General features: G+C 41.5%; 1 protein-coding gene across 7 annotated transcripts in view; it reads right to left on the reverse strand.

The window, feature by feature from the left end:
- Window positions 1–10,233: 10,233 nt before the first annotated feature.
- Window positions 10,234–26,052, reverse strand: part of LOC105102515 (tumor necrosis factor receptor superfamily member 10A) — a 31,413-nt gene continuing 15,594 nt past the window's right edge. For 2 of the 7 annotated variants that reach the window (XM_031442212.2, XM_010995893.3), the window contains exons 2-9: window positions 21,494–21,596; window positions 20,520–20,633; window positions 19,682–19,793; window positions 18,413–18,675; window positions 17,842–17,873; window positions 17,207–17,389; window positions 14,605–14,677; window positions 10,234–13,428 (exon numbers count right to left, since the gene is read on the reverse strand). In XM_031442212.2, coding sequence (XP_031298072.1) covers window positions 13,109–13,428; window positions 14,605–14,677; window positions 17,207–17,389; window positions 17,842–17,873; window positions 18,413–18,675; window positions 19,682–19,793; window positions 20,520–20,633; window positions 21,494–21,596 — 1,200 coding nt within the window. In that variant the 3' untranslated portion in view covers window positions 10,234–13,108. Of the gene's footprint in view, window positions 13,429–14,604; window positions 14,678–17,206; window positions 17,390–17,841; window positions 17,874–18,412; window positions 18,676–19,681; window positions 19,794–20,519; window positions 20,634–21,493; window positions 25,666–26,052 lie in introns of those variants that run through there. The other 5 variants (XM_064482475.1, XM_064482474.1, XM_031442213.2 and 2 more) reach the window with 4 other exon arrangements.

Consider the following 26,052-nt stretch of genomic DNA (forward strand, 5'->3'; position numbering starts at 1 on the left):
TACATTTCAGACTTGATGATACAAAATAAAAAGAGAGATAAAAGAGCCCTTATTATGAAACCCTACTCCATTGAAAGGGAAAATCTACAAGAGGGAGCCTGGTTCAGAGCAGGGTTGGTGGTTGTCTGGCTGTGGTCCTCAGCTGTTGGAATCAAAACACACTAAATGGGTGGGTCTGGTGTCCAGGGTTCAACGTGTGGAGGAGAGAAACAGTTGTCAAATGGCAGACTACGGTAATTCAGCAGGGAAAGGAGGAAGTGTGCCCAGAGAAATAGAGAAGAGAGAGTAAGCCCGAAAAACCACAGACAAGTGAAGGGAGACGATACTACCTGAATAGGTGCAGTCAAGGAAAAATGGCAAAGATGACTCAGGATTTAGGAAAAGAGTGGTTGAAAATGCACTATTGTAGGAAAGGATTCAGAAAACATGCTAGAAATGCCACTACTTGTCCAATCTCAACATACTGTGGGTTGTCAATAAAACTAAAAAAAGGTGTAAACCATTGAAAGAAATTTCCTTTTGTGGGCACCTTACATCCAGGCATTGAAGTGATGTGCACCTGCCCTGCTTTTATTCCCTGGAGCTAATTTTTGGTCTCTCTGATCCTCAGTCTTCCTATTTAAATGGACATGGTTGTATCTTTGAGATGTGCTTTTTGTTTTGGTGTTAGAATAGGAGTAGCTTCTGGCATGATGGAATCCCAGGCTGTCGAGAGTTCTAGCAGACTTCTGTGGATGCTGTGCCCATGTTTCCAGAGGGAGTTTTGATGGCCACTGCATAGCATGCTATGTTAGCAACCTTCAGATATACAGCACAGCTTTATTAATCATAGTCACCGTGCTATGCATGACATCCCCAGGACTTATTTATTTTATAACTGTTCGTTTATACCTTGTTCTTGACGAGAGTATCCTGCTTTAACTTCTCTAGCATCCTTAACGTTCACACTTTATTCTGCCTCATGCAAAAGATTTCTCCGTTCTTGGAAATGTAGTAGCTATTATCTCTCCTAGTCACTTGACACAAACATGTGTTATCTTCTGTTTTATTTTCCTGTTGCAGACTGCCTATGTTCTGATAAGAGAATTTCATCAATATAATAATTTTCTTATTCCTCTCCCTTATTTTTTACTTCAGGGGTCTCTTTATTTTCCACATTGTGTCTTAAATATGCTGTGTAATGCAGAGTTTGCTCAATGAATGTACATCTTTCAACTATTTTAGCTTCCCAAATGGCTGTTACTTCTAATTATTGAGATCCTTGTTGAAGCCAGATGCTGGGTGAGGCAAATGGGAGACAGAAGCTAGCTCATTCATGAACAAGTCTGAATCTTCAATTTCCTGTTGGTGTCTTATTCTCCAATCTGCTTGCTTCCTCTGGTTCCTCTTTTAGGCTGTTTATGTTTAATATATGCAAAACCTAACCAAGGAGACGCACAATCTGTATGCTGAGACATAGGAAACTGATTTAAAGAAATGGAAAGAGACCCCATGCTGTTGGATTGGCAGAATTACTGTTGTTAAAAGGGCCATGCAACCAAAAGCAATCTACAGATTTAATGCAATCCTTATCAAATTATCCCTGACATTTTTCACAGAACTAAAACAAATAATCCTAAAATTTATATGGAACCACAAAAGACCCAGAATTGCCAAAGCAATCCTGAGGAAAAAGAACCAAGATGAAAATATAACCGTCCCAATGCTACTAAGCTTCTTTTCTATCTAATCCTCAGATACCATACATTTTGGGCGGTTGGTGGCGGGGATCGGTGGGGACAACTACTGCGTCCTTAAATCTTAAAAGTATGCAAATATATATCTTTTATTTGTAAAAATGAGAGAGAATTCATTTGGTATTTCAATGTAATTTTCCTAACTACCCAGTGAGACAGGGATGGCTTTTCACTTGTGTTTTATATAGAGAAGTTGAGATTCAAAAGGAATACGTTTCTGATATTTTTGGCCTGACCTTCTTTATAATAGAAGATGTAGTTTGGCCTTGGAATAACATCTCCTTCCATTTCTGTTCAGGTATGTGTGAGAAGTGGGGGAAGGGAGAAAGGCTCTCCATTGTATCTAAAGCCCCCGTGAGCTAACACTTCAGGTAGCCACCTGGGACACTGAGGGGAGGTGAGAGAGAGAATTATAGTTTACAGATTAGAAATTGCAGCTCACAGAGGAAAAGTGGGCTGATTCTAAGGTCTGTAGAGAGGAGCTGAGAGGGAGAGGGAGAAAATAGAAATGACAATTTTTAAAAATAAAATATAGAGACAATATCAGTGTTAAATTGGAAAAATTTCATTATTAAGTCTTTGGAGTTTAGTTAAGTATTAGAGGTTAGTTAATAGTTAACCTCTGATACTTGTCTAGATAATTAGTCATCACACCTCTATTTTGCAGTCTGTCCACTATGGTTAATGGAAGCATGAATAGTTCCCAGCCCTGGCCGAGCCTCCATCCTCATCCAGCCTGCTCATTTCCCATGTTCTCTTCTCAGCCTGGGGTGAGTCCCTCCCATGCACAGATCAGCACTCACCCAGTCACTGGATGGGCCCCTCTGCACGTGTCCAGAGCCCTCTCTGGGCAGCTTTTCTTCTCCAGTTCTCTGCCCTGCATTCAGCCTCCTGGAACTCCTCTCTGTCCCCTCAATGGAGGCCACAGGGTCCCCTGGTCCCTCTGGTCCCTCCCTGAGCTGAAGCCTGGAAACTGTCCCTAGGCAGGACGCTGACGACAACCCTAGGCTCCCCTCCTCGGTGTCCTGGGGAGGGTGCTGTTATTCACCCACCAAGTAGTTGATGAGCCCTTCACTCTGGGAGAGTCTGTGTCCCAGGAGAGGGAAACAAATGACCTTGTGATTCTGCTGCTCCTGGGAGCTCACAGTCTGGTGAAGGAAATGAGACCAAGAACCTAAATAACTGAAAAAACAAACAAACAAACAAACAAACAAACAAAAAACCCTGAGATCCCATCCTCGTCACCTCACCCAACCTCCAGAGAGGCTGTGATGTGACTCCTCTGCAGCTTCTGACAGAGGTGACAGAGGTGAGGCAGTGGGGTATGGTACTGCTATCGGAGGATGTGGTTTTTGATTAGTCAGCTTTGTGAATAATGATTACACTAAAAAGAGCTGGTGCTGAAATACAGTTCTTACCATGGGCCATGCTCTTTAGGTACACGTACTCACACTGAAGTCTCCCAACAACATTGCTGGGTAGGAGCTCTGATTGTCGTTGTCTGATGAGCAATGTGAGACACCGATAGGGTGGGGACTTGCTGCAGGTCACTCAACCGTTCTGTGGAGAGGCAGGCAGGCAGGTGAACAGCCCCAAGGTGTGGACACTGGGTCCCCTGCTGACCACTCCACTTTATACATCCCAGTTCCTTCCGACTTCAAGAGTTCTTCTAAGGAATCAGCTGATAATCTTATTATGGATCCCTTGCATGTGACAAATCACTATTTTTCTTGCTGCCTTCAAAATTCTTTCTTTGTCTTTAGCCTTCAACAGTTATGACCGTAATGTTTCTTGGTGTGGGTCTCTGAGGGTGTATCCTGCTTGGGCTTCTTGGATGTTTATATTCATATCTTTTATTAAATGTATTGCATTTGGAGCCATTATTTAAATATGTCTTCTCTTTCCTCTCTCCTTTCTCTTTCTGAGAGTTCCCATTCTATTTTACTAGCAGGAGTTGGAGGTGACCTCAGGGCTTACTCAGCTTAAAGGTGTGCCATGAGTTTTTTAGGTTCTGTTCACTTTTCTTTCTTCTTCTTTTTCTGTTCCTTGGACTCAGTAATTTCAGATGAACTTCCTTCAAGGTCATTCTTTCTTCTGCCTATTTGAGTCTGCTGTTCCTTGTGCTTGTGGTATAATATCCAAGAAATCAAGGCCAAATCCAATGTCATGAAGCTTTTCTTCTATGTTTCTTGTAAGAGTTTTATAGTTTTAGCTTGTACACTTAGGTGCTTGATTCGTTTTGAGTTAATTTTGTATATGGTGCAAGGTAAGGCTCTATCTTCATTCTTTTCCACTGGATACTCAGTTTTTCCAACACCGTTACTTGAAAGTACAACCCTTTTCCATCAAATGGTGTTGGTATTCTTGTTGAAAATCATTTGACCACATATGCAAGGGTTTATTTCTGGGCACTCTATCTATTCCATTGGTGTATACCTGTCCTTATACCAGTACCACACTACTTTGATTACTGTAGGTTTTGGGTTTTTTTTTTAGTAAGTTTAGAAATCATGAAGTGTGAGATTTCCATTTTTGTTACTTTTTTTAAGTGTTTTGGTTATTTGGGGTCCCTTGGGATTCCATATGAATTTTAAGATGAATTTTACTATTTTTGTTTTAAAAAGTCATTGTGGTTTTCATAGTGATTGCATTATATATGTAGATCACTTTGAGTAGTAGTAATAATCTTACTAATATTAAGTCTTCCAATCCATGAACATGGGACATCTTCCCATTTATTTGTATCTTTTAAAATTTCTTTCAGCAAAGTTTTGTAGTTTGGGGGATACGTGACGTTCACCGTTCAGTTTGAGTTTCTTCCTAATGCTTTTATTCTTTTTGATGTTACTGTAAATACAACTGTTTTCCTTTCAAAACGTTCACACTTAGTGAATATAAATGAAACTGATTTTTGCACGATGATTTTGTGGTTTCAACTTTGGTGAATTTGTTTATTTCTAACAGTTTTGGGAGAGAATATTTAAAGTTGTCCACATATGAGATCGCATCATCTTTGAAGGAAGATAATTTTACTTCTTCCTTTCAAATTTGGATACCTTTTATTCCTTCTTCTTGTGAAATTGGTCTGGCTAGAACTTCCAATACAATGTTGAATAAAAGTTGTAAATGTGGGCATTTTTTCTGGTTTCTGATCTGAGGGGAAGAGCTTCCAGTCTCTGCTATTGACTATGATGCTTGTGAGTTTTTCACATACAGCCTTTATTATGTGAAGGCAGTTTCCTTCTATTAGTACTTTGTTCAGTGCTTCTATCATGAAAGGGTGCTGAATTTTGTGAAATGCTTTGAATCAACTGTGATGATCACGATTTCCCCCCCTTCATTCTGTTAATAACAATGGTTAATTTTGATTAATTTTCATATGTTAAATCATATTTGCATTCCTGGAACAACTCCCACTAGGTCATATGTACAGCTCTTTTAATATGATACTGAATTTGGTTTGCTAATATTTTGTTGAGAATATTTGCATCAGTATTCATAAGGTATAATAGATCTTCAATTTTCTTTACTTGTAGTATCTAACTTGGGCATCACAGTAGTACTGACTTCAGAGAATGTGTTAGGAAGTATTCCCTCCACCTGAACTTTTGGAAGAGATCAAGAATTATTCTCCTTTTAATGTTTGTTAGAATTTACCAGTGAAGCCATCTGGTCTAGGCCTTTTCTTTCTTGGTAGGTTTTTAAATACTGACTCGATTCCCTTTTTCACTATGAGTGTGTTGAGATTTTCTATTTCTTCGTGATTCAGTTTTCATAGGTTTTGTGTTTCTAGAATTTATTCATTTCATTGAGGTTATTCAACTTGTTATCATACAGTTGTTCATACTACTACTCTTTTAGAATCTTCTTTATTTTTGTCAAATAATAATGTCTTCACCCTCATTTGACATTTTGCTTATGAATCCTCTCTCTTTTCTCTTAGTCAATTTAGCTGTTTGTCAATTTTATTAATTTTTTTGAATAACCAACTCTTGTTTTCATAGATTTTCTCTATTCCTTTTCTATTCCCTATTTTTTATTTATTTCTACTGTAATTTTTTTTTTTTTATTTCTCTTATTCTGCAAGCTTTGGCTTTAGTTTGCTCTTTTTGCTGTAACTCCTTAAGATGTAAATTCAGAGTGTAGATTTGACATCTTTCTTTTTTTTTCAAAATGTAAGCATTTACTTATATTTTCCCCTTTAAGTATTGTTTTCACTATATTCTGTAAGTTTTGGTATGTTATATTTTAATTTTCACTTGTCAGAATAGTCTCTAATTTCTTTTGTGTTTTATTCTTTTACTCGTTAGTTATTTAAGAATATGCAGTTTAATTTCCACATACTTGTGGATTTTCCAGTTTTCTTGCTATCAATTTTGGATTTTAATCCACTGAGATCAGAAAATACATTTTCTATTATTTCAATCATTTAAAACTTACAAGGTTTTGTTTTGTGGGCTAACATATGTTCTACCTGGAAAATCTTCCATGTGAATTCTTAAAATGTGTAGTCTGCTGTTGCATATGGAGTTTTCTGCATACGTCTGTTAGATCCAATTGTTCTGTAGTGTTAAGTCCTTTATTTGTTATCTGATTTTATTCTGGTTCTCCCATCCATTATTGAAAGTGAGGTTTTGAAATTTCCTACTATTACTGTAAAGCTGTCTTTTCTCCTGACAATTCTGTCTATGTTGGCTTCATATATTTTTGAGTTCTGATGTTTAGTGCATGTTTATATTTTTACTTCTTATATCTTCTGGGTGAATTTACCTTTTTGCCAGAATATACTGTCTTTCTTTGTCTCTTGCAACAATTTTTTACTTAAGGTCTATTTTCTGATATTAGTATAGCTACTCCTGCTGTCTTTTGATTACTGTTTTCATGGGATATCTTTTTCCATAGTTTCACTTCCAACATTTGTGTGTCCTTAGATCTAAAGTAAGTCTCTTGTGGACAACATTTATTCGATCTTTGTGTTTGTTTGTTTTTAATTCATTCTGATAACCTATGTCTTTCGATTGGGAACTTCTTTAATACACTCACATTTAAAATAATTATTCATAGGGAAGGACTTACCTTTACCATTTTGTTATGTGTTTTCTGAATGCTTTATACTTTTAATACTGAATGTATTCCACTTTCTTCCAGCACTTTTAAACACATTCCTTTGTGTTAGTTAATTTTTGCAGTGAGATGTTTTGGTTCTCTTCTCAATTCCTTTGTGTATGGTCTACAAGTATTTGATTTGTGGTTACTGTGGGGATTACGTAGAACATTGTAAAAGTATAACAATCTATTTTAAATGGATACCAATTTAACTGCAGTCTATCAATAACTCTAATTCTTTGTAGCTCCACTCCTTACTTTATACTGATGATATCCCGGATCACATCTTTATCTCTTATGTACCCATTAACATAAGTTAATAATTAATTTTATGCATTTGTCTTTTAAATACTATAGAAAATAAAAATCTAAATTCTGTGATAATTCTGTTTTTTCTATTTGTCCATGTAGTTACTCTAATTAGTGATCTTTATGCTTCAGATGGCTTCTAGTTACTCTCTATTACCCTTTCATTTCAACTTCGATGACTCTATTAGGATTTTCTATTGGGAAATTGTAGTGGTAATAAATTCCTTCAACTTTTGATTTCCAGGGAATGTCTTGATTTCCCTCTTACTTTTAAAGGACGGTTTTGCCAGATGTGGAATTTCTCAGCAAAGAGTTTTTTTGTTTTTTGTTTTTTTTTTTTTCCTCTCTCAGACTTTAAATACATCTCACCTTTTGGCCTCCAAGGGTTCTGCTGAGAAATTTGCTGATTACTGTACTGAGGATTCCTTATACATGACAAGTCACTTCTCTCTTATTGCATTCAATATTATCTCTTTGTCTTTTGTCAGTTTTCCTACAACATGTCTCAGTGTGTGTCTCCTTTGATTTATCCTATTTGGAGTTTGTTGAGATTCCTAATTCTGTAGATCAACGTCTTTCCCCAAATTCGCTGAATTTTTGGCCATTATTTCTTCAAGTTATCTCTCAGCCCCTTTCTCTCTTTGTTTTCTGAGACTTCTAATGTGATATTGGTAAGCTTAAAGATGTTCCATGAGTTTCTTAGATTCTGTTTACTTTTATTCCTTTTTTTTCTTTCTGGTCTTCTGCCTCAGTAATTTCAAATGACCTGTCTTGAGTTTTCTGATTCTTCTACCTGCTCAAATCTGCATTTGAATTATTCCCATGATGTTTTTAGTTCACTGATTTTTTTTTCAGGTCCAGAATTTTTTTGGTACCTTTTTGTGATGATCTATCTCCCTTATTGATATATCCGTTTTGTTCAGATATCATTGTCTTGACTTTGACTATGTCTTCTTTTAGCTACTTAAGTATCTTTAGGATAGTTGTGTTAAGACTTTTCCAGTATATCTGATATGTGCTGTTTCTCAGGGATAGTTTCTTTGGTTTATTTTTTTCTTTTGAATAGATTATACTTTGTTGTTTCTTTGTGTACCTTGTGTTTTTTTGTTTTGTTTTGTTTTTTTGTTTTCTGTTGAAAATTGGACACTTGAATCTTGTAATGTGGTAACTCTGGAGACCAGATTTCCCTCCTTCCCCTGGGGGTTCCTTTTTGCTATTGTTATCATAGGGTGTCTGTGTGATGGGAATGAAACCAAGGTGTAAACTAAGGTCGTCTCCAAACTTTTCTGAGCCTGAATCTTTCCTAGGCATGGATAGTGACTTTGCATATTCTGCATATATGTAGTTGTTTTTGAAGGTTCTAGTCCTTAAATGTATAATTCCTAAAAGGGAAAATAAAGAAAAATGAAGATAGTGGTAGAGTAAAAGGCACAAGCCATTTAAATCCCCTGGAAGTTGCATCAGCCAGAGAGGGAGAGGATTTCAACAGTGGTGGTGGGGTTGCAGCAATGGCTTCACTGAATGATTAGTTCTTCAGAAATCTGGCTGGAATTCCTCTTTCAGGAATGGATGCATCTCATGATCTAAAAAAACATATAGTCATTTTCTACGTAGTGCTTCTTTTAAGTATTTGCTTTGTTGGGAGAAATATTTACATGAAAGTAAATTTTCTCATACTAAAGAAGCTTCTTAAACAAAAAGGGCAGAACCCTGTATATTTTAAATTAATATATAAATTAGACAACTTATATGTAGAACATTAAAATGAAACATACTTTTTAAAGCCCCATTATTTCCCCATCATCTAGATTTTTACTCTGAGCACATTAGTGCATTGCATTAGACAGCCAGATGAAGAGAAAGCAGGGAGGGAGGAAAGTGGGAATGACTTTGGAATGATTCAGTGATGGCTGATGTTGGAGGATTGGGATAAGGGTCAAAGTTCAGGAAAAAGGACATGGAGCTGGAGAATGTGTCTTCTGAAAGAGCTGCACCTGGTGTTGGTTTCGGGGAGACAGGTGAGTTTAGCAGGAGCAAAGCAAGGAGAATCCAGAGGGGATGGGAGATGGCACCAGAAGACTGTGGAGGATGAAGACAGCAGCTTGTGGTCTCTGTGACTTCAGGGTGAGGCTGAGGAGCCAATGCGCAGGGGCAGGTGGGGGCCTCAAAGTAGGGGCATGCAGCTCTGCACTCAGTACCTTGGCTCCAGAGAAGGGGACGAGGGTGGGACCATCGGGCCTCCCAGGAACTCTTTGTGGGTGGGGGAGCCAGGGCCTAAAGTCCAGGGGAAGGGAATTGGGTTTCATGAGGTTGCAGGGCTGAGCCACCTGGCCCACTGATGAGGATGCAGAAAGGGCAGAGGGGAGAGAAAGGGAAGGTGACCCAAGGTGCAGGAGGCCACTGGCAGGAGGCCACAGAAAGACCCCAGCAAGCAGTGCCCCACCCCTCAGGGACCCACCGCCCCTTCCCAACAGCTCTGTCAGAGCCAGCTTGCACCTCACAGGAGCCCAGCAGGCCCAGGTGCGACCCAGAGACACCACCCAGGGAAGCTGTGGGGGAGCCAGGCCAGGCTGGGGTCCCTCTCCCAGGAGGAGGGCAGGGAGGGAGGTGGGGCTGAATTCAAGTCCCCCAGGAACCTGGTGCCTGGAAATCCAGAGTCAGCACAGGAGACACACCCATGCAGGCTGAGCCTGAGGCATACAGGGAAGAAGGAGGGAGTGGGTCACTCAGCAGGAGCACCCACCTCTGCACCAGTGTCATTCAGCTGCTCCAGAGGAGAATGGGAGGATGGGGGAGAAAAACACACACACACGCCTCTTTTTATGTAAAACTGTGTATTTAATTTTGTGACAAATTCATAAACACAGGAGTATTTTTTACATAATGGCCTTTTTTTTTTAATTGAAGTATGGTCAGTTTTAATGTGTAAATTTCTGATGTACAGCACAATGTCCCATTCATGTACATACATTTATATATTCGTTTTCATATTCTTTTTCATTAAAAGTTATTACAAGATATTGAATATAGTTCCTTGTGCTATACAGAAATTTGGGTTTTTTAAATCTGTTTTTATATTCAGTGGCTACAATTTACAAATCTCTAACTCCCAAATTTATCCCTTCCCACCCCCTTCCCTCAGTGACCATAATAAGATTGTTTACTATGTCTGCGAGTCTGTTTCTGTTTTGTAGATGAGTTCATAGTGTCTTTTTTTTCTTTTTTCCTTCTTTTACAAATACTAACAAAACTTTAGTTGATATGGTCAAAATAACATGAGATTACATAATGACAAAGAACTACTCATTAGTGATAAATAATAGTTCGTATCTGTAAAACTGGAAAGAAGAAACTGACCAATCCACAATCAGTGTGGGAATTTTTAATAGGCGTAACTTAATCATAATATGTAGGAGCTTGTTCCTTTTTTTTTTTTAGTTAAGGTATAGTCAGTTTACAATTTTTGTCAATTTCTGGTGTACAGCACAGTGTTTCAATCATACATGAATATACATATATTCATTTTCATATTCTTTTTCATCATAAGCTACTTCAAGATATTGAATATATTTCCCTGTGTTATACAGTATAAACTTGTTTATCTATTTTATATATACTAGTCAGTATCTGCAAATCTCGAACTCCCTGTTTATCCCTTCCCACCCCCTCCTCCTTTGCAACTACAAGTCTGTATTCTATGTCTGTGGGTCTGTTTCTGTTTTATATATAAATAAATTCATTTCTCTTTTTGTTTTTTTACATTCCACATATGAGTGATATCATACGGTATTTTTCTTTCTCTTTCTGGCTTACTTCATTTAGAATGACATTCTCCAGGGCCATCCATTTGCTACAAATAGCATAATTTTGTCACTTTTTATGTCTGTGGAGTATTCTGTTGTATAAAGATACCACAGTTTCTTTATCCAGTCATCAACATTTATGTTGCTTCCATGTCTTAGCTATTGTGTATAGCGTTGCTATGAAAATTGGAGCCCATGTATCTTTTCGAATAAGAGTTCCCTCTGGATATATACCCAGAATTGGGATTGCTGGATTATATGGTAAGTCTACTTTTAGTTTTTTGAGGACTCTCACTATGTTTTCCATAGTGGCTACACCAAACTACATTCCCACCAGCAGTGTAGGAGGGTTCCCTTTTTTCCACACCTTCTCCAGCATTTATTGTTTGTGAACTTTCGAATAATGGCCGTTGTGACTGGTGTGAGGTAATACCTCATTGTAGTTTCCATTTGCATTTCTCTGATAATTAGTGATATTGAGCATTTTTTCATGGGCCTGTTGGCCCTAATGGCCTCTCCTGTATTGTTTAATAATTCGAACAAAATCTTCAAAGAAAGGGTCTCCCCACTGAGGAGAGACATGATCAGACACCTAATCTTTAAATAAAACTTTCAAAGTATCAATTTGCACTGGGTACAAAGCAATACAGTAGGCAATTTCATGATTCCCTAAGGTTCTTATTGGTAAAAGACTCAATAAACATATCAAGAAATGAATAAACTTGACAAACACTGTCAAGACTAATACTTTCTATGGGTAATCAAGGACGTCCTCCAAGAAAGGGACAAGTGAGCTGAAATGTGATTGGCAAGATTTCATTTACATCTCCCTCTGAAGATGAAGCCAGAAGTGTCCTGCACAGAAGGAGCAGCAAAGGCAGGAAACATCTGACTTCAGGAAGGGGAGGGTAGACAGGGCCAGATGTCTGGAAGGACAGGGGAGGGAGAAGTAGCAGCAAGGCCACAGGAGTCGACCCTTCCTAAAAACTCCAGTGGACTCCAGACACCATAACCTGAATGTGCCTACATTCCAGCCAATTCCAGTTTTGACCACACCAGCCACACCAGTCTTAGAGAAGGCAGCACACAAAGCCTTGAGACGGAAAAGACCAAACAAAACCCCTGAGAATTGCTTCCACCATGAAATTATCTTAAAATAGCTGGAACACTATGGAGAAGTGTTTAGCGGAAGAAGGGTTTTATAAAAATCAATAAAAGGACAAACACTAATATATGAGCCATTTTAGGCCAATCCTCACAGTATATAGGAATTGGGATTTCTGTCTGAGTCTTTTCTGCAGAAGGCCACAGCTTACAGAGGGGCTGAGATCCTTAAATAGCCAATTCGGACCCAAAAGAGCAGTTCTGGGCTCACATTCACACACCTCCAGAAGCAAGAGGGCCCATGTAGGGCTGAGTCAGCCAACACTGAACTCAGTTCATGAGCAAGATCCGCTCTCCTCCCTGCGACCAGGGCAGACACTGGGAGCAGGTCCCTGTCCTCTCCCCCCCAAGCCCAGATGGAACTGAAGGTTCACTAACAAGACCAGAAATGGTACATGGCATAGAATCTATTGGGCACCTCACATCTAACCCATGTCCCGCCCTCCCCACCCAAGGCCATAGATGAGCAGAGGAGGCCCACGTGTGATAGGCCAGTTCACGGACAGCCAGACACAGGGCTGCATGTGGACGCCACTTCTCCTCACTCTTTATTCACAAGTAAACATTTAGCAATAAATAATGTAAACAATCCCACGCCTGTAAAATTATCAGTTGGAAATGGTGGGCACTCTAGAAGCGACCAGGCACCCGAAAGTGGCCAAACTGCCTTTGCCAGTGCTCCAGCAGTGGACTTCTTTCCTTCTTTCTTTTCGCATTTCAAATAGTTTTTAAGTGCCAGCTCACAACCAGATAACCCATGTAAACAACCCAGACAGGGTATTGCAAAAAAGTTTTCCTGTACCTGTATAAATAGATACAAAAACATTCATATAAAGTATAAAGTTAGAAAGATAAACAGTATTACAAATTACCTATCATTAAATGCACACATTCCAACATACATGCATGCTACAAAATAACAAATACAAATAAAAAGTGCAAGTCCAGGAGGCACTTTAAAAAGTGCCCTGGATGGAAAGAGTGAGGTTCTCAAACTGAGGACACAGCAGAGCCTGCTTCACCTTTTTTATAGACATACTTTCCCGAGCCCACCAGGTGGTCCTGAATTGTCTCCTTTGCACATCTTGCCCCTAGTGTTTCCAAGGCATCCAGCAGGGTGTTGATGGAGGCTTCCCGCCCCTTGCTGCTGAGCCAGGCCTCCAGCATTTCATACAAGGCATCCCGCGGGGCCCAGGCTTTGCCTCTGGCCATAAGGATCTCATTTTGTGTCAGGCCCATCTGCCTCATGAGCGCATCCCAGGAATCATAGGGCACGACGGTTGCAAAGTAATCGAAGAACATCCTCAGGCCTAGGTTGGGGGAAAGTCACAGAGACAGTCAGGTGAGCTGGGATGGGCTTCAGAAAGGGCCGAAAATGCTCCATGAGGCCTAGACCCCAGGCTGGGACCCGAGGAGCTCCCCCTGCTGGTGAACATGCTGCTCTGTGTCCCTGACCTGCTTCCCATCAGCAGAGAATCAGGCCACACTGCAGGGGCCTCACCTGTACCCAAAGCACTGCAGGGAGTCAAGGTCACCAGAGAATCCTGCCCTAAGGGAGGGATGAGGGCCCTGCTGGGAAGGGGGACGGATGTCATGGAGGGAGAAGGCAGGATATGTAGGAGACAGAGGGTGCCACAGACCAGACTGTGGTGCAACAGACCTCAGAGGAGGGCACCTGCCCATCTCATGAGAGTAAGGGCTCCCGGCTGCCGCATCTGCTCTGTGGACAGAGCAAGGGCCTGGCGGTGGGAAGGTCTCTGGCCTTGTACCCAGCTCGGCCTCACTGACTGACGCTGTGGGAGAGCTAGATGGGGACGAACAGACTCTGAGCAAGAATTTAACTGTAAGATGGAGCCAGCACTACCCATGTCGTAGGAGTGTACCGGGGATTCAATGCGATGTGGGTGAAATGCAGTGCACACCACTGTCCATAGGTACATAAGGTGGGCACTGAATACAAGTTTATATTCTCTAACAGCTGCACTGAAAAAAGTAACAAAAAATTCTAATTTTCATAAAATATTAACTCAATATATTCTAAGATTTTTTATTTCAATATGTATGTAATCAGTATACAAAAAATTGTTAGTGAGACCTATTACATTCCTTTTTTTCTACCAATTCTTTGAAACACAGTATCTAGTTATACCACAGCTCATCGAATTTGGCCTAGCCACAGGTCAGGTGCTCCACAGTCCCCTGGGGCCAGTGGGTGCCCTGCTGGGCAGCACAGTCCCTTAGGTGCCTCAGTGTGGGCGAACCTGGCCCGAGCAGCAAGGGAGGAGGAGGGAAGGAATGGGAAGTGTTAGGGGACACTGGTAGGGGACAGAGGGGTGTAGAGGAGGGGAGAGATGGATTTAGAGTTCTGAAGGCCCAGGAACAAGCCATCCCCTGCTGTGAGTTGCTCTAACAATATGGAGACAGCAGGTAGGACACTGTCCCTTCTCCCTCCATTCCTGCTCCACTGCCCTGGAAAAAATACTCACCTTCAATGGAGTCCACATCATTTGCTGGAACCAGCATCATTCTAATCTGAGACTCTTCAGCTCCTGCTGGTTCCTGTGAAATGTAGTGGGAAATAGCCTTGGTCTTAGTGAGAGTTCCTGGATTTCAGAGAACTAGCCTAGCAACCAGCCCACGGTGTGACATGGGCAGCCACCTCCCCTCCTGGGTCTCCATGGATACGGAGAGGAACCTCCCACCCTGAGCAGTTCACAGGCTCCTGTGCTCATGGAGGGAAATTTTCCCTGCAGTAATGCTCACTTCTTATCCAACTGTATACAGCAGAGCAGCCATCACCCAGTCAAGACACAGAACATTCCCACCCTCCACAGTCCCTTCTGCTCCTTCTAGTCCTTTCCCACCCACCACGTCAGAAGACAGACACTCCCTCCAAGCTCTATGTGACTCAAATGAAGAATATATATGAGGACACTTTGGAATATAGGAGTAAAGCTTATTCCACAAGTGCAAAGGTGCTTTGATCAGTAAAAAATCACCATACCAATAGTCTAACTAGGGGCATGAAATCATTACATTTTCTCCATGGACACTGAAAAACCATTTGATAAATTCAAATGCCAATTCTGTGTTTTAAAAAATACCTCAGAATAGGAGGCTATACCCATATGATAAGATTTCCCATATGAAAAAGAGCCAGCATCATCCTCAGTGGTGACACTGGAGGCCTCTCTGACAAAGTCCAATCAAGACCAAAACGCCTGCCTGCTCTAGGCGTCCCCAAACAGCAGCACAATCCATCAGCAGTACTTACATGTGAATGTGTGCGTAGATAAATGTTAAAAATTGTAGCAGATAATAAATTACACAGAGAATTACAAGAGTTGGATAAACTCATAAGGTTCAGAACACTTGTAATACAAAGACACAGCCCAACAAGAAATGGGAGAAATTTACCAAAGAAAAACATACATCTAGTTGAGGTATTATAAAACCCTTGACTTGAAATGCTAGCTCTCTTCATAAGGGCAACACAGAATATTGAAAAGATCTCAGTTCTTCCTAGATTAACTTATAAATTTAAGGTAATACTGTAAAACTGCAATAAATTTTGGGGGGGAAGAGGAAATCTTAGAAAATAATTCTAAAATTTATCTGGGTTAAAATAATAAAATTTTTAAAAGTAGAGAAGAGGAATTTTCTCTATCAGAGAGTAAAACAAATTTTCATAGTAGACTATTACACAGAATATCATTTTAGTGGAAAGAAAATATACAGGGATACATATGCACGTGTCAATATACATATAGAGACAGTGTCGGCATATACATAAAGATATAGGCAAAGAACCACAAGAAATTCTCTCTACTAGTCACCATAAATCAAAAGAGCCAGGGAGCTGGGGAAAGACAGCAGGAGGATTTCACTACTCACTGAGAACCTTACTGTACTACGTAAATTTTCTTACTGTGCATATGTAGTGAGCACTTTGAAACAATGTCAAGGTGATTCAGTTGGACGGGGGGATTATTGACCATTTTTGATTGTTGGCTTCCTGTTTTATAACTTGTCTTTATTACTGTTTTCTTATGAGGTGTTGAGACAAGAAAAGAACAGAAAAGAAAAACAGGTGAAAAGAGATCACTGTCATATAAGCATTTGACTGGTAAGCTGAGGAGAATGGGAGAGTTGGGACAAGATGGGATAAATGGGATATTGGGACAAGATGATGACTCAACACTTCAGGGAGCTCCTTGGGTCCTATCATGTCACTAAATGCATGATTTAGCTTCTAAGCTCTATGGTACAAATCACATCATTAAAAAAGCCTACCTAGGAAATTAGAGAATTTTATCTTATCTTTGATTCGAAGAAGGACTTTGAAAGCTGAGCAATGAAAAAAATTGCTTTATCAATAAATTTAATTAATTAACATATAACATTCTACACATTGAAATATTAGATCAAATGAAAAAACACATATGCATGTACTCATTGGCATAAGAGCATGTCTTCTTAGAAAGCCTCTAACAAGACAACAATCATTTGAAAATTATCAAAACAGAAAGATACAAGTTTATCTCAGTTTTTTCCTAGTTACCAAAAAAGAAATATATGTCATATCAAAACAACTGAAATGATATGATGCAAAACTGTAAATGTCTGTGTGTGTGAAAATACTTTTATACACTGACAAAGACATTTTACTTCTCCTAGGAAGCCACCCCCAAAACACTGAGACAACCACTAATTTTCAAATAGATTCAACTTAATAATATTGAAATAAGTGAAATTCCTAACAGCATGAGGAATGACTTAAATTTATGGAACCACCACACAGGAAAATATGTTGCTCGAATTCCATCATTCAACAAGGGAGTGACCACTGTTTGGCTGCCCTGTGCTAGACACCAGGGATGTGGTGAGAACAAGACAGATAATAAGTAGGGTAACGTTGCATAGAGCTGACAGTCTACCACAGCAGGGGTGGGCTCCCTTCCCCCTTCAGGACCCTGATTTCTTTCCCTCCATCACCACTTCCCCGTGGGATAGGAGATCTGACCGGCATCGGCCTTTCCCTCTATCTCCCACACTCCCGGGCAAGCAGGGGGGCCGTCACATACTCACCAGCAGACGCTCTGCTTCCCCCGGGGACTGCACCATAACATGTGTCAGGTTGGCCTGCTCCTGGTCTTCTGTCTCCTGCTCAGAGACCAGAGTGGACAGTGATTCTCTGTTGATCAGCATGTTGTTGCGAGCATTGTCTAGAGGCTCAGGCCCTCTTGGGGGATGTGAGCGCCAGAAAAAGACCTTGGGAAGGCAAAGAGCTGACTCAGGAGTCCATACCTATATACCCCTGCAGGGTAACAGGGAACATGGTGGGTTTTGCCTCCCCACCTACCCTCATGCTGTACCCCTCCCCTAGGTGGGCACAGACAGCACACTCAGGAATCTACTGCTGGTACCAGGACCCTGGTGCTGTGCTAAGCGGGGTTTAGCACCCCTGCCTGATACCCCCATGCCCCAGGGTCCAGGGTTATGGGTACAGGTGTCCCACAGGCAGTAAGAAGGACAGGGCTAGCGCTGCCAAAAAGCCTCTGGGCTGCTCAAATGGACCAGTTGCTCTCCTACAGTCAGCCCAGAGTCCCCAGGCCACTTTAGAGAGCCAGGGGCCACAGCACAGCATAGACTGGGGCCTTGTTGTGGATGGGAAGCAGTTCCTGAGGGCCTGATGCCACCAGGTCCTGGAGAGACCAACTCACTTTTTCCATGCACTTGGGGTCCACTCCACAACCTAGAAGAGAAGAAGCTTCCACCTTAGCAGTGGGGAGGGCCCTCTTGCAGCACCTCCCTCCCCTGGGACAGGGTGTGGGCTGGGGGCTCAGGCACTGAACAAGGAGCCCTGGGCCTGGTGACAAGGAGGGGGCCATTCCAACTCTGGGGAGCCCCTGGGGAGGGAGAAGAGAAGAGGGAAAAAGGAATAAAATGAAACATATGTAAAATCTCTGTTGGAGTCTGCTAAACAAAGCCGTACAAGACGCCCTGACCCTCTCCTCCTGACTCCTGTCACCCAGTCAAGGTGCTCACCACCTCTCTGCCCTGGCGATACTAAGAATTGGCCTTGATGCCCTGGACTTGGCCAGGAGGATGGGGGGTCCATCAGCCAAGATGGGGGACTGATGTGATCCTGGCACCCACAGGAGCAGGTGAGGTGGGAGGAGGGAGGTGGATGGGTATCACAGGGAACAAGATCAGAGCCAGGCCAGGAAGAACAGGAAGACTGGGGAGATGAAAGAGGGGGCCAGGGCCTCCCCTTCCTTCCCGGTACCTCACCTTGAAGGATGAACTTCCGGAAACGATATGCAGTCATCAGAACCAGCACCAGCCCCAGCAGGACAAAGGCAGTTACAATTCCAGGCACCAGCTGTGAATTGCCTGAGGAGGGAGAAGGAGTGGTGGGCAGTCCCAGGCTCATGGTCACTGGCTTTCCAGGAACCAGGGCCTCCCCACTGGCCTGGGTACCTGATTCTTGGTCCACACACTGCAGGTCACTCCAGGGCGTACAGGGCGTGGCCACGACCATCCCATTGGGGCACCTAGGTACAGACACAGGGAGGACATGGAGGGGCTCTGTCAGGGAAAGCTGGCCAGATGAAGACAAACAGGGAGCAAACTCCCACCCAGTGTCCCCTGACAAGACAGTGGAGGAGGGGCAGGCTTCTCCTGTCTGCAGGGTCGGGTCCCTCACTCCCCCGTGTTGGGTGGGAGAAGGATCTGGGCTTGCGCACTTCTGCCCTGAGGGCTCCAGCTGAGTGTGCTGAGCTGCCCCTTCAGGAGCTGGGTCTTCTCTGCAAGGCCTGCACTGGACCTCCCTGGGCTGCAGGGGGAGCCCGGGTGAGGGGGGGCCTAATACAGGTCAAGGGTCAGAAGGGTTTGGGCACAGGCTGAGCCTCATCCTCCAGTCCAGCTTTAACACAAGGACCCTTTGTCCTCCACCTTTGACTCTTCCTACCAATCACAGCCAACACTGGAGCATCACAGAAGACCTAACTCCTACCGGTCCCTAAATCTCCAAATAGGAAAGATTCAGGTCTTATTGAGGGAACAAGGGCTGGATGTGAGGCCAGCTGAGTGTCCCAGGGCTTTCTGGGAACCTTGAAGGAGCTACATGCTGGGTCTCATCATGACTTGGCTATGGCTTTGTCTTCATAGGCCCTTTCCCTAATAAGAAAGCATTAAGAAATTTATCACAATTGGAATAAAGATTTTATAAGCCAGGTGGATTCCATTCCATTTTCACTCAGATTTCAAAACAAAATAAATCATTTCTGTGATCCTTCATCAGTGGCCTACAGTGCCCAATGAGATACTCAACCCAGCCAAGGGAACCCATGCTTAGGACCGTGGGAACGGGCCGCTGAGGGAGCCGTGTGGGACATGCAGATGGACAAGGAAGGCTGCTGCAGGCTCAGGAGACCCACATGCATGGGGGAGCCCTGAGGTTGTGGGTGGCGGGTGCTGCGTGGAGGCAGGAGAGAGGAAGGGGTACATGGAACTCGAGTCCTCTGTGGGCTTGGAGCCTCCTAGGCTCCAGTGTCTCACCTGGTGCTGCACTTGTGGCAGAATTCAGGGGAGTCTCTTCCACGGAAAGTGTCAGGTTTGCACTGACACTCGGTGTCCTTGGTTGCGGTGCAGGGACTTTTCTCTTCTTCCCCTGGAGACCAAAGTTAAGGAGGTGGGGATGTGTTTACCTCACATGTCCCTTAACCCTCCTTCACCACCCAGACCCCCACCCACTCAGCTCTCCTCAGTTCAAGAGGAAATTCGTGGGCCATTTCCTATAGCCACACACACAGAGCACACAAAGGGCAGCCGCTGTTCACCTGTCACCAGTAGAGGAGTATAAAGGGTCATGACATATCAGATCGGGGTTGGGAAGAGAAATGTTTTAGGACACAAATCAGGAACAAGAGGTGGGGTGGGGGGAGATGGAATCTGAGCCACTCTGGATGGAGAGGAACCCTTGGGCAACTTCCCAACACGTAGCCCTGCTGGAGAGGTGGAAGGACCTTAGGTCAGGAAGGTTGAGAGAGGCTGAGATCCAGAACAGAGGGCACAGGGCTCAGAGGGGCCAGACCTGCCACCCAGCTCAAACCCAGCCCTATCCCCTGACCCAGGCCTTCTGTGCTGTAACTGTGCAGCCCCTCTGTCAAGGGACAGATTACTCCCCTCCTTTCAAGTGATGTTCTGAAAGATTTCCCTACCCTTTGGCATACATTATACAAAAAATTTCTGTTTTCATTGATTTTACTGACCTAAGACAGAGTAATATGAAGACCTAGGTGGGCTTGAAATCAGGTTTCTGACTCGCGGTTTCATTCACATCCCATCTTATCACCCAACACCCTTACTGTAGGCATGGGGGCCACATGCTCTGTACCTGGTTTGCAGCCCCTACACAGTAAGCAAGAAGACAGGGCGTTTGAATGACTGGTGTAATCCACCCCATCCGTGCACCGTATACACTCTCCACTGGCTTCTGCCATATGAGATCCTGGCAAGGAAGGAAAGAGCTGGTGAGTAAATCCCCACAGGATTCCCAGAGCAGGCAGTGTGGCCGGGGATGCCCCTTTTGGCCATCAGTGAAATCCCAGTGGGCAACTCTCCTTTACCTGACCTTCATCTTTTAATTCTACATTTACCACATACCTTAGACCAGCACTGCCAGCAGAAATATAGTACAAGCCAGGTTAAAACTTACTTTCATAGTTGGTGTATTAGAGACTAAAAAAAAAGGGGTTTAAATTAATTTTAACATGTATTTTTTAACCTAAGAGATCCCAACATAGTATCAATTCAATGCGTAATCCACATAAAACATTGATATTTTACTTTACTACGTAAATAAATAAAACCTGTGCTCCCTTCACAGTGTTCGGGGTGTGCTATCTGCCCCTCAGCTGTCCCTGTGACCTCTTCACCCTCCACTCACCCCAGCTGCCCCCTGGCTTTGCTCAAACAAGCCCAGCCCTGCCCCCTGTGGTGATAGTTCCTGGGGGCCCTCTTAGGAGCACTCTCCCTGGCTCTCTGCACCAGCGAGTGGCTCTCTGCATCCGAGTCACCATGCCCAGGAGGTCTCACCAACCTCATCTCTGTCCCATCCATCACTCAGTTATTCTCATGACAGGTCTCATCTCTCTGACTTTCATGTTCAGCCCTCTGTCTGGGTACCATCTAAGGAGGAGAGCTCCAGGAGGGCAGGGCCCTTGTTCCCTCCGCTAGCACAGTGCCTGGCACACAGAAGGCTTCCAGTGAGTACCCGTGAAATAAGAACCAGAACTGCAGGGATCAGAAGGCCAGAAAGACGTGGAGATGAGGGTAGGGTAAGGGTTGGAGATCAGTCTGAGAATTTACCTGGTGGACACAACTTCCAGAAGCTGCGCTTCGATCCTGGTGAGGCAGCTAATTGCTGGTGAATGCGGTCCTGCCCTGTGGCTGTGGCTAAGGCAGCTGCAGCCTATGGGGACAAAGCAGGGACAGGCATGAGTGGCTTCCAGACTGTCATCCCTCCCAGGATCCATCCCACATTCCCTTGACCTCAGCCTGCAAAACTGAGCAGAACTGGGACCTTTCTTCCAGCTCTAAACTCATTCTTTTCTTTTCTTTTCCTTTTTACATTGGGAAGACTTCTTTCTTTTCTTTTCTTTTCTTTCTTTATTTTTGGCTTAAACAACAGACATTTATTTTCTCACAGTGTGGGAGGCTGGAAGTCTAATATCAAGTTGTCAACAAGGTTGGTTTCTTCTTTTTTTTAATATATATTTTTATTGAAGTATAATCAGTTTACAGTGTTGTGTCAAATTCTGGTGTACAGCACAATAGTTCAGTCATGTAGGAACATACATATATTCATTTTCATGTTCTCTTTCACTGTAAGTTACAAGATACTGAATATAGTTCCCTGTGCTATGCAGTATAAACTTGTTTATTTTTTATATATTCGTATCTGTAAATCTCAAACTTCCAATTCATCCCTTCCCACCCACTTCCCCTCTGGTAACTGTAAGTTTGTTTTCTATGTGAGTCTGTTTTGTTTTGTAAATAAGTTCGTTTGTCTTTTTTTTTTTAGATTACACATATAAGTGATATCATGTAGTATTTTTCTTTCTTTTTCTGGCTTACTTCACTTAGAATGACATTCTCCAGGTTCATCCTTGTTGCTGCAAATGGCATTATTTTATTCTTTTTATGGCTGAATAGTATTCCACTGTACAAATATACCACAGCTTCTTTATCCAGTCATCTGTTGATAGACATTTAGGTTGTTTCCATGTGCTGGCTATTGTCAATAGTGCTGCTCTGAACATTGGGGTGCATGTGTCTTTTTGAATTAAGGTTCCCTCTGGATATATGCTCAGGGTGGGATTGCTGGATCATATGGTAAGTCTATTTTTAGTTTTTTGAGCAATCTCCATACTGTTTTCTATAGTGGCTGCACCAAACTACATTCCCACCAACAATGTAGGAGGGTTCCCTTTTCTCCACAGCCTCTCCAGCATTTATCGTTTGTGGACTTTTGAATGATGGCCATTCTGACATGTGAGGTAACACCTCATTGTACTTTTGATTTGCATTTCTCTGATAATTAGCAATATTGAGCATTTTTTCATGTGCCTCTTGGCCACTCCTATGTCTTCATTGGAGAATTGCTTATTTAGGTCTTCTGCCCATTTTTGGATTGGGTTGTTTGGTTTTTTATTTTTAAGTTGTATGAGCTGTTTATATATTCTGGAGATTAAGCCCCTGTCAGTCTCATCTTTTGCAAATACTTTTTCTCATTCTGTAGGTTGTCTTTTTGTTTTGCTTATGGTTTCCTTTGCTGTGCAAAAGCTTATAAGTTTAATTAGGACCCATTTGTTCATTTTTGCTTTTATTTCTATTGCTTGGGTAGACTGACCTAGGAGAACACTGCTGAGATTTTTGTTGGATAATGTTTTGCCTACATTTTCTTCTAAGAGGTTTATGGTGTCTTGTCTTATGTTTAAGTGTTTAAGCCATTTTGAGTTTATTTTTATGTATGGTGTGAGGGAGTATTCTAACTTCATTGATTTACATGCAGCTGTCCAGTTCTCCCAGCGCCATTTGCTAAAGAGATTGTCTTTACTCCATTGTATGTTCTTGCCTCCTTTGTCAAAGATTAATTGACCAAATGTTTATGTTTATTTCTGGTCTCTCTATTCTGTTCAGTTGATCCATGTGTCTGTTTTTGTACCAATACCATGCTGTTTTGATTAACTGTAGCTCTGTAGTATTGTCTGGAGTCTGGGAGGGTTATTCCTTCAGCTTCATTCTTTTTCTTCAGTAATGCTTTGGTAATTCTGGGTCTTTTGTGATTTCATATAAATTTTAGGATTATTTGTTCTAACTTCTTATTCTTTTCTATTCATGTCTGTCCCTTGGCCTTTGGTGCTAGCAAGTAAGTTACATTTAAATTTTTTCCAGTATTCTTTTCTTTTATAATAAAATACGTTTATTCCAAAAAATGTGGGCAAGGAAAGTTTTTATAAGAATGCAGAAACCACAGGGTTCCTCTTGATTAGAGAAAACATTCATTATTTTGTGTATTTTGGTTCTTCTGTTTGACCACGTGTGTGAATACTCTCTCAGGCTCTCTCTCTCTCTCAGACACACATATTTTTACAAGTGAAGGTTATACTCTGTGAACACTTTTTCAAAATCAGAATACAGAATCGCACTTTGAGTAATGAACTTCCAGTTTAAACCTGACAAGCTGTCCCCAAAAGGAGACTGTCAGTGTCCCACAAAATACCAAAGAGCCACACAGAGAAAGCAAACAGCAGTTCAGGGTATGTGGTCAAGGTCTCCGTGCTAAAAATGACAAAATGGGGACAGTCAAAAAAATCTGAGTGGAGTCTGAGGTTTAGATGGTAGTAATGCGTTGATGTTAACGTTCTGATTTTGAAGGGTGTGTTAAATTAAATAAAAAAAAGAAAGAAAAAGTTAAAATGGAAACAGCTCACGTTGAGCCCAGTTCAACTTTCTGGGTCTACCCACAGTAAAATGCAGCCTCTTCCACATAAAAGTCATCCAGTGTCTGGGGACAACTAAAATCACGTGTGTCCCCCAAGTCACCCCTTCCCCAGGCTGCACCTCCTCCGAGTGCCCACAGGCGAGTGGAATCTCCTTTCCCAGCCCTCACAATCCTATTCCCTCCTGTCTTCCCTGGTTCTCCTCTCACAGACTCCTTCCCTCAACATTTTATTACGAACGTTTTCAAGCATCCGACAAAGTTTAAAAACTTGTACGGTGAACTCCCATATTCTCACCACCTAGATTCTGTAATTAATATTTTGCTATATTTGCTTTAGCACGTATTTCTTTCTCTAACCATCCCTCTGTCCATTCATCTAACTGCCTTATTTCTATGATGAAATTCAGATGTCTGCAACCCTTAATATTTTTTTCATTGTTAATATTTACAAAGACAGAAACGCACAGTTCTTAAGGGTACCACTCAAAGTGTTTTTTTAAAAAAAAGCATACTCTTGTGAAACCCAAATCTTCTCTGTAGATCACGGAATGTTCGGGTTACCACAGAACATTTCTCAGGCCCCTTCTTAGATTATCCTAATCTGCCATTGTGACACCAAGAGGAAGTGGCCTTCATAAGATGGAGGAACTTGTCTTCTGCCCTGAAATTAATGAGAGCTTTTATCATGAAAGGGGGTTAAGGGTTGTCAAATGCTTTTTATGTATGTGTTAAGCTGTTAATATAGTTTTTCTCCTTCACACTAATATAGTGAAAAGCACTGATTAATTTTCAGATGTTAATCCAACACTTATTCTTGAGATTAACCCTGATATGTTTTCTTCTTTAAATATTGCTGTATGGAGTTTACTATTTGTTTTTCTTTTCTTTTCTTTTTTGTTTGTTTGTTTGTTTCATGAGGGGGAGGTAATTAGGCTTATTTATTTATATTTGGAGGAGGTACTGGGGATTGAATCCAGGACCTCCGGCCTCCTAAGCATGCCCTCTACCACTTGAGCTATACCCTCCCCCCTTACTATTAGTTTTGGTAAGGAATTTTTGCCTCTGTTTTTAGGAAGGATATTGAAAAGTATTTTTCTTCTTTTCAAATGTTTTTGTTAGGTTTAGGTATTAAGGTTATGCTGGCTTCATAAACTACGGAAGAACTCTAATGTTTTCTGAAAGAATTTGTGTAAGATTGGTGTGATTTCTTCCATAAATGTTTATAGAATTTACCAGTGAAATTGCGTGGGCCTACAGTTTTCTTTGTGATAAGGTTTTAAATAATGAATTGCAATTCATAAATAGGTACAGGATAGTTCAGGTTATATCTTCATATTGTGTCCATTTTGCTAAGTATTATTTTTCATGGAACTTATCCATTTCATCCAAGTCATCTAATTTATTGGCATAACGTTTTTCATAAAATTCCCTTTATATCTTTTTAATGGATACAGAGTTGATTGATATCCATCATTAATTCCTGATAAGTAGTATTTTTTGTTCTCACTCTTTTTTTGTTAGTCTAGTTAGAGGTTTATTAATTTTGTTGATCCTTTCAGAAAACCAGCTTTCCATTTTGTCAATTCTTTTATTGTTTGTATTTGTGATGTAATAAGAAATACATTTATATTTTATATATATATATATTAAATTTTTCATATATATATGAATATGGTCTTCAGGTCATAGATTTTATATATTTCTTTTTTTTTCTTAACTGTGTTAGTAAGATATAATTCACATAATTACTAATTATAATTACTCATATAAACCACTCATTTAAAGTATACATTTCAATTGTTTTAATATATTCATAGAGTCATACAACCACAACTAGAATGAATTTTAGAACATTCCATCACCCCTCCAAAAGAACTCCATACCATGAGAAGTCATTCCTCATTTAATCTACCCCGTTTTA

The sequence above is a fragment of the Camelus dromedarius genome, chromosome 36, assembly GCF_036321535.1.
Source record: "Camelus dromedarius isolate mCamDro1 chromosome 36, mCamDro1.pat, whole genome shotgun sequence".
NCBI classification, from domain to species: Eukaryota; Metazoa; Chordata; class Mammalia; order Artiodactyla; family Camelidae; genus Camelus; species Camelus dromedarius.